A 14,587-nucleotide genomic window follows, 5' to 3' on the forward strand; every position below is an offset into this window, starting at 1 on the left:
GTGCTTTTATTTTGGATTTTTACTAAACAAGATAGGGAATTTTAGGTAGCTAAGCCTGCCGACAGCATCATTTTTAAGACATATCTTCTCTCGCGAAATATGAGCTTACTCTTTCTATATTTTGGTCTTATCTAAATTTATGTTACTTTTCAAATTTTACGATATGAGAGTCGTCATAATCCCGTTACATTATAACATTATATTGAATCCCTCTCTGGTGCTCATTACTATATATTAAACGTGCGTGGCATCAACAGGTTAAGTAGGTTATTATTGAGCTCCTCTTGCAAATTAAATTGCAATCTAGGGAGTGGGGAATGCGGATTATACATATCAAGCTGACCGGCGCACTGGCGCTTGTTGTTGACTGCAACCGGTGTCGTGACAGTGAACACGATTTGACCGACTGTTTCTTTAATAGGTAAGTCCAAAGAGTCCGTCCAGCAGTCTTTCGGAGACTGACGGAAAAAGTTACTCTATGAATATAGCAACGATTCTTTCTGGATTCTTTTTATGAGAATTTTGAGGATTTTTTAATTATATTCACTTATCGTACGTCGTACAGTCGGAAAGTATTATATTTAAAATTAAATACAAATAGCACATGACGAAAATAGACCGTACGATTTATAATTAATGAATATGAAATCCTTACAAAGAAGATCAGAAGAGTATCCTCACGTTATAGCAACAAGGAAAAAAGAGTGCTACTTTTCATTTATTCTCTAAAGCATTGACTTGCACTTCCACAACTGAGAGTTGAGTGGTGGTGATTTGTGTGGAAGGAATGCTAGACTTTATTTTCCACTTTCTCATCGACTTTCATCATTGTTTTATTTCCACCTATTTCATCTCACATTCACCACATGATTTACGTGATGGGTATGATATAACATGCATGGAAATATGTTTGACAACGAACAATATGGATAATATATCACTGCTACATAGTAGCATGACGTTCTATACTAATAATACAAGAACGTGTATTTAACATTTTCTCACATATTTTTGTGTTATTAACACATAATGCTACAGTGGCAGTGCATGTATGTCATACAAGTTTTATGAGAGGACCAAGAGTCCACCATTAAAAGCTTTATGAGGGGACCAAGAGTCCAAGACCACATGTATAGTTTTAATAGAGATGCTAACTGTGGGAGGACAAAGAGTCTACCATTAAAAACTTTTTTGTCTCCTAGTATTTATGGCACAATGTTTTATAATAATTAACGTTAAAATGTAGAAGGACAAAGAGTCCATGAAGAGTCTCACTTTGAGAGAGTCTATTTTGCATTTCTCATAGTTTTACCAAACCCACCCTACTCTGCTAGTTTTCAAGCTTTACAAGGGATACGTTACCCAACTTCTAGGAGGGACAATAAATGGCTGCATTAATCTCTATTAATTAATGAAACCCTCTTTGTCAACTAAAAGAGGATGAAAAGACAACTTAGTATTCTATCACACAAAAAAAAAAGATGGGCAATAATGTAATTTCACAGGTCCAAAATTTTACTATTTTTTATTGAAGCCTCACCTACATATGATGTTAAAATATCTCTAATATTTAAAATTTATATAAAATAAAAAAACCAAAAACAAAAACATCACACTCCCTCCACATTCTCTCTCTCTCTCTCTCTCCCTCTATCCTTATCATTTTATAAAAAAATGTGTTCATACACACAAAATGTGTAGGCAAATGCTAGTTTCTGATAATGAGAAGTCTTATGATCAAACCAAATTATTATGATGGCTTCTCCATCCTTAGTAAATATATTGTTATATATATATATATATATATATATATATAAAACTGCATCTATATATATAAAACTGCATGAGTAAATATACTATTACTGCATATGAAGGCTCTAATAAAGGGAGAACGCAACCCCAAAAAAATGCATTACTTCCCAATCAGATAACACATTAGATTCTTTTTTTATTTATGCAGTAGTTGTTATTGGAATTTTTTTTTTTTATGCGCTTTTAATTGGATAAATCACTAGATATTACCAAATCCGAGACCTTTTGGATAGCCAACCACGACCCCTGACCAACATGGGCCTAAGCCCATCCATTCTGATCCAATTGGTCCCAATTCGAATCCTACCCATTCAGATAAAAACGGGCCCAAATAAAAGCCCACAATTTAAAAATGCTCATAAAAAGGAGGAATAATATGTCGCTACATTCACGAACGGAAACGGCGGGAGTTTCAGTCTTCTCTCCCAAAATCCAAATACAGAAAGATGACCATCGCTTCAGCCCAAGACCTCTGCCTGCAAGTGAGTTTAAATCTCCACCTAAAAACTTACAAACGCTCGGATCGATTCGATTTCTGTCGCCGTTAACTTCCGCACTTCGGTTTTGCAGTTAATTTCGTCGGCATTTCAAAGATGCCGCACGTCGGAGGACCTCTGCAGACTCTCCGTCCTTCTCAAGCGCTCTCCGCCGTCTGATCCCCGCTCCGTTCAAATTTCAGGTATCTCGCCGCCCTTCTAATTCTCTCACTCTCTATGAGTTCGATTTTTGCTTGGGATTTTTGGAAACGAAACGGCGTGGTCTCGAGCGGCAAACGGTGTGTGTGGTTAGTAAAATGACGAATATGGGCTTGGTTTCCGTCTGATCAGTCTCGGATACCGGCGTGGGGAGCTGCGCAGAGGAGTTCGGAGGTTTGAAGCTTCGTAGGGAGGCATTTGGCGCGCAAATTTGGGGTACGTATATGAGTGAATTTACCAAAATGCATACTCGTTTGCGGTTTCTATGTATCAGTTTGGTTTACATGGCCGCATTGTGATGCAGATGGATTGCTTTTCGTCACAACCACCGGTGAATTCCGATTTCTCTGCAGTAACTGTGCTTTGTTTTGATTAAAATTCAAAACGACTGAGTTTTGAAGTTCGGTTTTGTGATTGCTGATTGAATGAATTTGTAAGAATTGCAGGTATTGGTGATGATGAGATACATCATTACCAGTTGAATCTGAAAGAAAGTGCGTCGGGGAGACGGTTGACCAGGCTGCCTTCAAATCTTAAGAATGGACTCCAATTCAGGTATGCAAATCACTTCAACCTTTGTGCTGCTGAATATTTTATTTTAGGTATTTATCTTTCAAGTTATGCACATAGCTGATTTGTGATTGTTTCTCGGTGTTCAGTGGGACTGAAGTACGTCTGTCAATTTTCGAAAGCATTGATGTTTTGCTGCCAGCGTTTTGTTGCTTCTTTCGGAAGATCCTCATGTTGAAGATCCCGGTAAGATCTACATACAACTTTATGTGGCAGAAGATTTACAAGTTCGCAATCCTATTGTGTTACATCGAGTTGGTTAATAATAAAAGAGAGGAGTTACTTGATCCAGTGTGTGTATAGTAGTGTGCCTAACTACAATTATGACTTCAGCAGCGACTAATCGATCAGCTTCAATTGTTTTTTTCCCCCAGAATGTTTCAATTGAACTGGTAGTTGAACAAGGGGATGCTCCTGGATCTAGATACGTAAATGTTTTTGTAGCGAATGAGGGGAGGAACCCTTTACCTTTTGCAGCCTCAAATCTTGAACGTTTAAGGTCAGGGGTTGAAGACTACGTTTTTAAGCATGGGAATACATTAGGGAAAAAATGCGAGTCATGCTTCTCAAGTGGGTAAGTAAGTTACAATGAAATTCATGCCAGTTTCCTCTCTATTAGGCCCGAATTGCCGTTGATTGAAAGTTTGTTTTGTGAGTCTTAACTGTTACTTAAAATCTTTTAAGGGAGCATCTCAAGATTGGTAGTGGAGCAGCATGCTGCACAGAAAGCCGAAGGTATCCTGGATCAGTGATGGAAGCGGTGATTGTAATTAGTGAAATGTCGGAGGTAGCCAGTACTTGTCCGAGGACATGTAGCTCGAAAACTGAGGTTTGTTTAATCACTTTCATTCTTCTGTTTTTCAAATCCCTTTACGATGTAGCAGTCCTTGTGCTTGGCAGCAATTAAATTATGTAGTTACTTGCCCTTCTAATCTTCTCATGGAATTTTGCTTGTGGCTCAAAAATAATAACAGAAGTGACCAAATGCATTATTTTGTTCGTCTTTGTTTCGGTGTGAAGAAATGTATGGTTTGGTTTTTATGAATGCGTGCATTCACTTTCAGGTCTTGTACTTCAAAGATTTCACACCGTGCCCAATCCCTCAATCCTCTCTGAAGGCGTTAGCTAGCATTGACTGGAAAAGTTACGGATTGAGCTTTGGGAGCGTTGTGGATCAGGGCGGCTTTGCATTAGTGGAATGGGACAACTTGCCCCCATCTGTTCAAATCGATATTGTCCTCCACCACTACCACGAGCAATATCCAAAATCGTTCATTTCTTAACATCCTTGATATTGGTTAACTTCCTCCTTGCATTCTTTTATTTCTGTTTCCTATTAAACATGCCATATGTTATATGTATATGCCTATTCCTTGACACATTGCCAAGATTACAATACCATCAGCAAGGCGAAAGACGCGACCTGATCAGAATCTCATTAAAAAAGCAATTAAGCTTGCATTGAACGATTTGAAGGACAATTACGCTGGAGTTCTTCTAAGTGCCCATGCCGTCAAGGTACATTTCTCGCTCTCACTACTCTGTCATCTTCGAATTTCCTAGCATAGTGGGTCTTCTAAGAGACCAATGGTTCGAAAATTATCCTATTGACAATTATCCTATATTGTGTTTTACTTTTCATCTTTATTGCTTGAATTGTCTTACACGAAAACAATTTTATAAAAACCAAGTTTCTGCATCAAAATATCTGCTGAAAATTTCAATTTTCCGAAATAATTAGTGTTTACGTCCTTGTTGTGTATGTGATCGTACCTTCAGTGATTGGTTGTTACTACGTCAAACTCCGTAAGGTAGAAACATATTCCACATGAGAATGACAGACGATGCGTCTGAAACTTAGACTTTCCATCTCAATGGTAAATCCGTAGACTTCGCTTAACAAGGTGACGTCTGCATTTTAGCACCTTGGTTAACCGATTGCCTTGGTTCCCCAGGTCCGTAGCTATGCCCCCGATCTCGCGAAAACAATTTCTAGCCTAATCTTGTCTTCCAATGACGCGGACTTCCGAGAAGAATGCTGCTCTTTTCTTGGATTGCAATCTCAAGGAGTTGGAGGTGAAGCCGTTGAAGATTGTATAAGGGAAAAGATCATTGCAGTAGTAGAAATGCATGACAGAGAGCCCCAGAGAAGCAAAGAAATGCCAACTTTTCTTTTCGAGGATGATCACTTGCAGGAATTGGGGTCTCAAGACGGGGAATATGAAGGAGAGGGTGCATTTGGCTCTATGGATATATGTTAAAACGCACATGAGGCGGTGATTTGCGATGGTATTTCAAGTCAATAACATAACGTCTGCATTTGTTTGATATATCGACATTGTATCGTAATCAGTGCAGGTAAGTCATTCTCTTTTAAAAAAACATTTTACGCTGTTTTGACAATCAGACTGTGATGATCCCAAACATCAAATCACTGGTCCCACCCGAAATGACCAAAAGTCAATGTATATCGATTATCTGGTGGGATCTTGGTACCAAGGTCCAGACCCATTGTAAGTCTGCCACGTGTATAGCTAGACACTCGTTACCATGCGTTTGGGAGAGTTCATTTTTGTTCACCACCATTTAGTATAGTGTATACTCAACATTTTATTTATCATCGTTAAATAAGTTTGAATTTTGAGATTTGTGTCTATCCACTACATGAATATTGAAATTCAAACTTATCTAATGGTGATAAATAGGGTGGTGAATATATACCACATTAAATGGTGGTGGTGAGCAAAAATACTCCCCGTTTGGAAAGGTACCTGTTTAGTTGGATTGAAGGCAGTGCCAATTGGATGAAGTTGGGCTGTTCCGATGTGGTATTGTAAGCGAATCGAGTTGTCCGAGTTTGGGACCGAGTCATATTTCAATTCTGAACTACTAGAAGGATTTGGATCCTCTCCGAGGCAACTGGTCGGGATCCTCCTGATCAGTGTTCATGGACCGTTGGATAAAAAATCTAACGGCTCCAATTATTATAACTTTTAGAGGATCCACTACTTGTAATCGTTGGATAAAAATCTAATAGTTTATAAACACTGGTTAGAAGGATCCGACCAGTTGCCTCGGAAATGATCCAAATCCCTACTAGAATTTGGGTTGATAATGAGCTAAACTCTATCTCAAATGGCATTTGGGTGAAGCGACTGCTGCATGGGACCCACATGTATAGAGTCGACTTCATTATGAGAGTTATGTAGCAGTTCTTAACCCAGCATTTTTCGAAGAAAAAGAGGTGGAATTCAAATTTTGGCATAAGCCGAAAATATTGTTGTACGTTAAATGCACCGAAATAAGAACATGTATGTTTGGAATTGTTTTTAAAATGATTAAAATGTTTTTTATGAAAATATTTTTGAAATCAATATTTAATTAAAATGCAAATGAATTTTGAAAAAGCATTTTAAATTCTAATAGCGTTTTCAATCATTTTAAAATCACTTATAAACAAACTCGTATATTTTTAATAAGTATTATAGAGCTCCCAAGTACACTAGGTAATTAAGTCATACCAAATACATTAACTCACCTCACCACCAAGAAAATAAGGCCAATCAGAAGCAATCTAATTAAAAAGGAGTATGTAATACAAGTATGAGACCAAAAAAATTAAAAATGATGGATCACTAATCACACCATTAACTTGTGAAAAATAATTAGTCACTCAAGATTATATTATATATCAAGCAGCAGATGGAGCAGGAATGTAGGGAATGGTAGGCTCCGGCATGGAAGCCATGATCGACGACGGCTTCGAGAAAGTTTCTTCCTCCGCGGCTGCTGGGGTTTCAGCCTTGAAATCCAGGGACTCGTCGTTGTAAATTTCCCACCATTTGGCCACTAACTGATAAACCACCTGAGTATAAGCCATGTGCTGCTGACATATAATCCATGTGCTGCTGACAATGAAACCCATGAAGTCCTGTCTCCATGTGCTGCTGAAACTGAAACCCATGAAGTCCTGTCAAAGATGGGCAGAAGCATATTGAATGATCTCACATTATTTATTGCATGCGTGTACTATTGTTTATGGCATGCGGGTGTATGTAAAACTGTATAAAACCATACTGCAATAATGCAGATAGTAAGAAAGCCAAAACTATACTCCTTGATGAGTTTATGCAGTTCACAGTTTCGAACCCTAGCTTAAACTCTTTCATGGTATCAAAGAGCTAAAGTCTAGCGACAATAATTTTTTTTCTTTTCCCCGTTCTCCCATGGCTTCTCAATCTTTCTCTCCTATTCCCCTTCCTAATGTCTCCCATTTTCTCACGATCAAACTTGATCGTACCAACTACCCTCTCTGGCAAGCCCAAATGCTACCTCTCCTCCGCAGTCGAAATCTGGTTTCCTTTGTTGATGGAACTAGTAAGTGTCCCCCAGCATTGCTGACAGATAAGGATGGAAACATCACTGACACAGTCAACCCTGATTTCGACACTTGGATACAACAGGATGCAACTGTTATGTCATGGATCAACTCCTCCGTCCATCCTACCGTGCTTGCTGCTTTAATTGGGAAAACCAGCTCCCACTCTGCCTGGACAACACTACGTGATCGTTACGCTTCTCAGTCCACCGGTCGCCTTCTCCAGCTTCGTAGTGAGTTGATGAATACTCACCGAGGTGATTCTTCCATTTCTGAATTTTTGGATAAAATTAATTGTCTCGCAGATACCCTCTCTCTCTCTGGTGCTCCTGTTTCCGACTCCGACATCGTTGCCATCATCCTCAACAATGTTGGTCCGGCCTATGAAAGTACGGTTGCTTCCGCTCAAGCCCGTGATGAGGCTATTACCTACAGTGCTTTGGAAGCCCTCCTCCTTGGCGCTGAAAGACGACAGCAAATACATTCCGCGTTTGGTACTGACAGTGGGCTCACTGTCCTTGCCGCCGTTCGCAATGGCAACCGCGCACCTGCATCGTCTCGAGGACGAGGATCCTCTACTGGCTTCCGTGGTCGTAGTAACTTCAATACTGGTCGTGGCTCTACCAATCGCCACTACAGCTCCTCACCCTCTCACCAAGGTTCCTACTATCACCAAGGGTCCAACTCTCACCAAGTCTCCCACTCCCGCCCACATGATGGGATTCTTGGCACCTCTCCTTCCCAAGGTACTTTTACTACAAGCCGGATTCAATGCCAAATATGTAATCGTTATGGTCATTCTGCGATTGACTGCTTCAACCGCCTAAATATGTCTTATGAGGGACGTGTCCCTGCACCACGTCTTCAAGCTTTTGCTGCTCGTGCTCCTCCTGCTTCTGCAACAGCACCTGCCATCCAGGAATGGCTGTTTGACTCCGGGGCCAATGCTCACATCACCAATAATCCTGCTACTGTTGCGCATCCTCATCCTTATACTGGCATGGACGAAGTCAATGGAGTTGTTGGTGGCACAGGTTTGCAAATTTCCCACATAGGCAACACTTCCATTCGTACACCTACCTCTACTTTCACATTACCTAATACACTACTCTGCCCTAATGCATCAACCAATATTATTTCTATCCATCGTTTTACTACCGATAATAACTGTTCTTTCACCTTATATCCCAACTCATACTGTGTTCAGGAACTTCACACGGGGAGGATGCTTTTACAAGGCCCGAGTAGAAATGGATTCTACCCTTTTTCTGGTGTTTCATCTTCCATTAAAGGCGTGTCTGCATTTTTAGGAACTAGAGTGTCCAATTCAATTTGGCACTCTAGGTTAGGTCATCCATCTTCTCATATTTTGCAAAGTTTGGTTTCTAGGAACAAATTGCCTATTAAGGGCGTTGTCACTAGTAAGTTATGTCACTCATGTCCCATGGGCAAGAGTCACAAGTTACCTTTTCCATTGTCTGTCTCTAGGTCTTCATCTCCTTTACAATTGGTTCATTCCGATGTATGGACTTCACCTTCTTTTTCTATCAATGGTTTTAAATATTATGTCGTATTTATTGATGATTTTTCTCGCTACTCTTGGATATATCCCTTAAAATTAAAATCTGATGTCTTTCTCACTTTTGTGTCCTTTAAGAAACTGGTTGAAAACATGTTCCACACTACAATTAAATCCTTTCAAACTGATGGAGGAGGGGAGTACGTAAACAACAAATTCAAAATTTTTTTGACTCAACATGGCATTCTACATCGTTTTACATGTCCACATCATCCTGAACAAAATGGACTTTCCGAACGTAAACACCGTCATATCGTTGAAACTGGTCTCACCCTTCTTGCTCATTCCTCCTTACCAACTTCTTTTTGGGATGATGCTTTCCATACAGCAAACTATTTGATCAATCGTTTACCGACTAAAGTTCTCCATGATGAGTCTCCCTTTCAAAAACTGTTTCAAAAATCTCCTCAATATGATTTTCTTAAAGTTTTTGGGTGTGCATGTTTTCCATTTCTTCGTCCTTATAATACTAACAAGCTGCAATTTCGCTCCAAACGTTGCATTTTCTTAGGATATTCATTAAATCAACAAGGTTATAAGTGTTTAGATACGTCCACAGGTCGTATTTTTTTGTCACGCCATGTCCTATTTGATGAAACCAATTTTCCATACAAAGAATCCATTTCTACACGGTCCTCATCCTCCCAATCGTCTATGGTACTGAACATTGACCCCTCCTCTTTCCATTATCCCTCTAGGAACCCCATTTTCCCAACTGTACCACCACACTCGCATTCGTCCAACTTACTCCCCATATTATCTCACCCACCTAACCCTAGTCCTATTCCCTGCCCTTTACCACCACATCCGCCCCATCACATGCATCCCACTATACCATCCCCCCAACCTAACCCTATTTCCTCTAATTTCCCACCAAATCCGCACCTCCCTGACCCTTCTTCCATTCCATCCTCTACGACTGCAGTGGGTGTTGCTCCTGTCTCACCTTCCTCTCAGACGCAAATTCAACCTGTTCACTCCATGGTTACACGCTCAAAGGATGGCATTCAGAAGCCAAACCCCAAGTATGCTCTTGTTTCTGATGTGACTAATGAACTTGTTGAGCCCTCTTGTTTTACACAGGCAAATAAGTCTCCCGAATGGCGTATGGCAATGGCAGACGAGTTCAATGCTCTACAAAGCACAGGAACGTGGTCCCTAGTTCCTTCTCATCCCTCCATGAATGTCCTACCCAATAAATGGGTCTACCGTATTAAACGGAAATCTGACGGTTCCATTGAACGATTTAAAGCACGTCTTGTTGCCAATGGTTTCCATCAACAAGAAGGGCTTGATTACAGTGAGACGTTTAGTCCCGTCGTCACTCATGCCACCATCAGGATCATTCTCTCCGTGGCCCTTCATTTTAACTGGCCAATTCGCCAACTTGACGTCAAAAATGCGTTCCTTCATGGCTCTTTAAATGAAGAAGTCTACATGCGCCAACCTTCTGGTTTTGTCGATCCGCAGTTTCCGTCACATGTCTGCCGTCTTCGCCGGTCCTTATACGGCTTAAAACAGGCTCCACGTGCCTGGTTTCAGTGCTTCTCTCACCATCTGGAGGAGCTCGGCTTTCAAGCCTCCATGGCAGATTCTTCGCTGTTCATTTTCTGCAATGGAACTCATGTCATTTACTTGCTCATTTACGTTGATGACATCCTCGTCACCGGTAATAATCCAGCTCACATCTCCACCTTGATTCATCAATTGGGTCGAAAATTCTCCATGAAGGATCTTGGTCCCTTGCATTATTTTTTGGGCATGGAAATTACGAGAACGCCAACGGCCATGTACTTAACACAGTCCAAATATATTCTGGACCTCCTCAAACGAACTCAGATGGCTGATGCCAAACCCTTGTCTACTCCAGCCCTCCCTGGCCGCAAGCTTAGTTTGTATGAGGGCGAGCCCTTGGCGGATGGAACAACCTTTCGCAGTATTGTTGGGGCTCTCCAATATCTCTTATTCACACGTCCGGACATTGCTTTCGCTGTTAATCAAGTCTGCCAGTATATGCATTCGCCCACCACTACACATTGGGTTGCCGTCAAACGCATTCTTCGCTATTTGAAAGCCACTCATGATTGCGGTCTCGTTTATAAACCCAGTTTTTTGTCCCTCACAGCATTTGCCGATGCTGACTACGCTGGTGACCCTGATGATCGTCGCTCCACTGGTGGTCATTGCATATTTCTAGGGGATAACTTGGTCTCCTGGAGTTCTAAAAAGCAGCGCGGCGTGTCTCGCTCAAGTACGGAGGCCGAGTATCGCCAAATGGCCTACACAGCTGCCACCTTATCTTGGTTCAGACACATTTTTTGTGATCTTCGTCTTCCCCTCACTCCACCAAAATTGTGGTGTGACAATATCAGTGCACTGGCAGTGGCTTCCAATCCCGTTTATCAGGCTCGTATGCGTCATGTGGAAGTTGATTATCATTATGTTCGAGAGAAAGTCACTAGAAATGAACTTGTTGTGGGATATGTTTCATCTACTGACCAACTTGCCGATCTCTTAACAAAGGGCTTGTCCACCGCACGGTTCAGTTATCTTCTTTCCAAGCTTCCTGTTCGACAGCGCCCACTCAGCTTGCGGGGGCGTGATAAACCACCTGAGTATAAGCCATGTGCTGCTGACATATAATCCATGTGCTGCTGACAATGAAACCCATGAAGTCCTGTCTCCATGTGCTGCTGAAACTGAAACCCATGAAGTCCTGTCAAAGATGGGCAGAAGCATATTGAATGATCTCACATTATTTATTGCATGCGTGTACTATTGTTTATGGCATGCGGGTGTATGTAAAACTGTATAAAACCATACTGCAATAATGCAGATAGTAAGAAAGCCAAAACTATACTCCTTGATGAGTTTATGCAGTTCACAGTTTCGAACCCTAGCTTAAACTCTTTCATGGTATCAAAGAGCTAAAGTCTAGCGACAATAATTTTTTTTCTTTTCCCCGTTCTCCCATGGCTTCTCAATCTTTCTCTCCTATTCCCCTTCCTAATGTCTCCCATTTTCTCACGATCAAACTTGATCGTACCAACTACCCTCTCTGGCAAGCCCAAATGCTACCTCTCCTCCGCAGTCGAAATCTGGTTTCCTTTGTTGATGGAACTAGTAAGTGTCCCCCAGCATTGCTGACAGATAAGGATGGAAACATCACTGACACAGTCAACCCTGATTTCGACACTTGGATACAACAGGATGCAACTGTTATGTCATGGATCAACTCCTCCGTCCATCCTACCGTGCTTGCTGCTTTAATTGGGAAAACCAGCTCCCACTCTGCCTGGACAACACTACGTGATCGTTACGCTTCTCAGTCCACCGGTCGCCTTCTCCAGCTTCGTAGTGAGTTGATGTCCTCTCTGTCCATGTTAGCTTCCTTGCCGGTATACCTCCATGGTTTTGATCCCTATAATTAAAAAGAAACAATTCATTAAAGAGAGATTAATTAAAATAAATATGCTTAATCTATCTGTTAAATAGTACTTACAGCAGCACAGTAGTGAACTACGTTTACTTGATCAAGCTGCACGTTCTCTGGGTGGCGCCATAGATTGGCTAGAACTAAGTTGTATATGTTTGGGATTGGTTTGTACTTCTTTTGGAAGAACATGTTCAAGAAATCCTGTAAAAGTCATAAACAAAAAGATTGGTAATAGCAATTTTATGTTTCGTTTGATCCCAATTTGCGATGAAATTGTTGTTACGTGGCAGAAATAGCCCCACTTAAATTTTTTGTCGCAAAATAATTATGATTAATTTCTAATATGTACTTACTTGTTCTGCGAAAGGGGTGGGTGGGACGACTTTGAGAGTCTGAAGAAGGCCGTCGTATGTCAAGCGGCTAGGCTCGAACACGAACATGCCGGCGTTGAAGTAGAGCGGAGGAGGAGAGCCCATGTCAGCAGGCCATGAAACCTTGTCAGGGCACTGCTGGCAATACCCGATTGTGTATTGTGGTGAGTGACTCCATGTTTTCTCACAGAAACAGTCCATCACAGCATAGAAGTAGCCATCAGGCGTATCAAACAGATGATCAATGTTCTCAAACACTTGGATATCCGCATCCAAATATATCATTTTGCTGTACTCCTCAAACTGCATATATGCATCAGTTCCATATACTCAAATGTATATACATTTACTGTAACCATAAGAGAGTATGCACGACGTACTGTTCACCATATGTTATGTTTAAATCATTGGTAGACTAGTTTCAATCGACAATCTGACAACATAACATATTAGATATCTGATATGTTATCATGATAAATATCAATATGTTCTATGGTTTTACATACTTACATTCCAAATACGGAGCTTGGAGTAGTTGATGACATAGTAGGCCATTGCAAACTTAATCTGATTCTCAGGAGGATAAATAGGTTCGATCTGATGAACAATACAACCCTGAGAACGTAAAATCTCACGGTGCTCCTCCGGCACGTCCGGCAATATCGCAACCACAAGAGGGTACTCACTCTTAACTTTGCGCAAGCCCTTAGCCAAACCCACAACCCCTTTGAAATAATCACCATTTCCAGCTAAAAAAGTCACAAATGCCCTCTTGGAGCAGCCTGTAGTAGTAGTAGTAGTAGTGAGCGTTGAGACTTTCCTTGTGGCCTGGAACACATCAGCTGGAACTTCTGGGGGTGCCATTGCCTGGAACTTCTGGGTGTGTTGAGAAATGAGGAGTGTGAGGAAAGTAAAGTAGCTACACCGAGGAAGCCACCCCCCCCCACTAACCTTTGGTTATGGGTTGTAATCTGCCCTTTGGATGCCTTATATAAACAAATGAGGACTAAATGCATGTAAGATGAACCCCAAATGAAACCCAAATGCAAAGTATGGTCCAAGTTTGTTTTTATAAATAATGTTTTTGTTGGGGTTTATGATGGTGTTGAAGGGAAATAAAAAAACAAGAAAGAAAGAATGAACAGTGTTTTCTGTTCAAACCCACCATTCATCTAGGGTAGCCTTATCATCAAGTATCAAGATGGACGGCTGAGATTAATGGGAGGTAATAAGGTCATGGTCAATAGAAAATATATATAATACTATGTAGTTACTTGCAATGGGGAAAATGCATTAGGCTTCAAGTGGGAGTAATTTTTCTTTGTGGAAAATATATATTCAAGAAAGTTAGCATCAAAGGGTGGAGTAATCGGCTGAAGTGGGGCCTTTGACCACGGCATGTAAAAGATTATTTTTAAATAAGCATTCTGGATGTTGGTCTCATCTAATTCTATCACAGATCTCTAATATTAATCTACGACTTTTCTTTTATAATTTGGAGAGGTTTGTTTAGAGGCTTAAGCTCAGCTGCTCAGTAACATCCATTAACTTCTAAAACATGATTAGTACTAGAGAGATGAGTTTTGTATATCTTTTTTCACAGTACAGATAAATTTAGTGTATTATTCTTTCCCAAACACAAAGCTTGCCTAAGAGCTTATGTATTATTATTAACCAAATTCTTATTTTTTTTTCAAGGTGAAACAACTTAGACATGATTAACACACCAGCTTTCTTTTGGTGAAA

General features: G+C 40.7%; 2 protein-coding genes across 2 annotated transcripts; one reads left to right on the forward strand and one right to left on the reverse strand.

Annotated features, from left to right (window-relative positions):
* Positions 1-2,194: 2,194 nt before the first annotated feature.
* On the forward strand, positions 2,195-5,508 carry LOC103416552 (type 2 DNA topoisomerase 6 subunit B-like). Its single transcript, XM_070815477.1, has 11 exons — positions 2,195-2,294; positions 2,383-2,491; positions 2,640-2,723; positions 2,812-2,838; positions 2,954-3,062; positions 3,167-3,263; positions 3,452-3,651; positions 3,762-3,906; positions 4,142-4,335; positions 4,472-4,595; positions 5,033-5,508. The coding sequence occupies exons 1-11, from the start codon at positions 2,259-2,261 to the stop codon at positions 5,336-5,338; spliced, it is 1,431 nt and encodes a 476-aa protein (XP_070671578.1). The 5' UTR covers positions 2,195-2,258; the 3' UTR covers positions 5,339-5,508.
* A 1,123-nt stretch (positions 5,509-6,631) lies between these two features.
* On the reverse strand, positions 6,632-13,930 carry LOC103403023 (galactinol synthase 1). Its single transcript, XM_029096379.2, has 5 exons — positions 13,352-13,930; positions 12,824-13,144; positions 12,537-12,671; positions 12,369-12,455; positions 6,632-6,930 (listed from the first exon to the last, which is right to left on the reverse strand). The coding sequence occupies exons 1-5, from the start codon at positions 13,703-13,705 to the stop codon at positions 6,769-6,771; spliced, it is 1,059 nt and encodes a 352-aa protein (XP_028952212.1). The 5' UTR covers positions 13,706-13,930; the 3' UTR covers positions 6,632-6,768.
* Between the last annotated feature and the right edge of the window lie 657 nt (positions 13,931-14,587).

Source organism: Malus domestica, chromosome 16, assembly GCF_042453785.1.
Source record: "Malus domestica chromosome 16, GDT2T_hap1".
Classification (NCBI taxonomy): domain Eukaryota; kingdom Viridiplantae; phylum Streptophyta; class Magnoliopsida; order Rosales; family Rosaceae; genus Malus; species Malus domestica.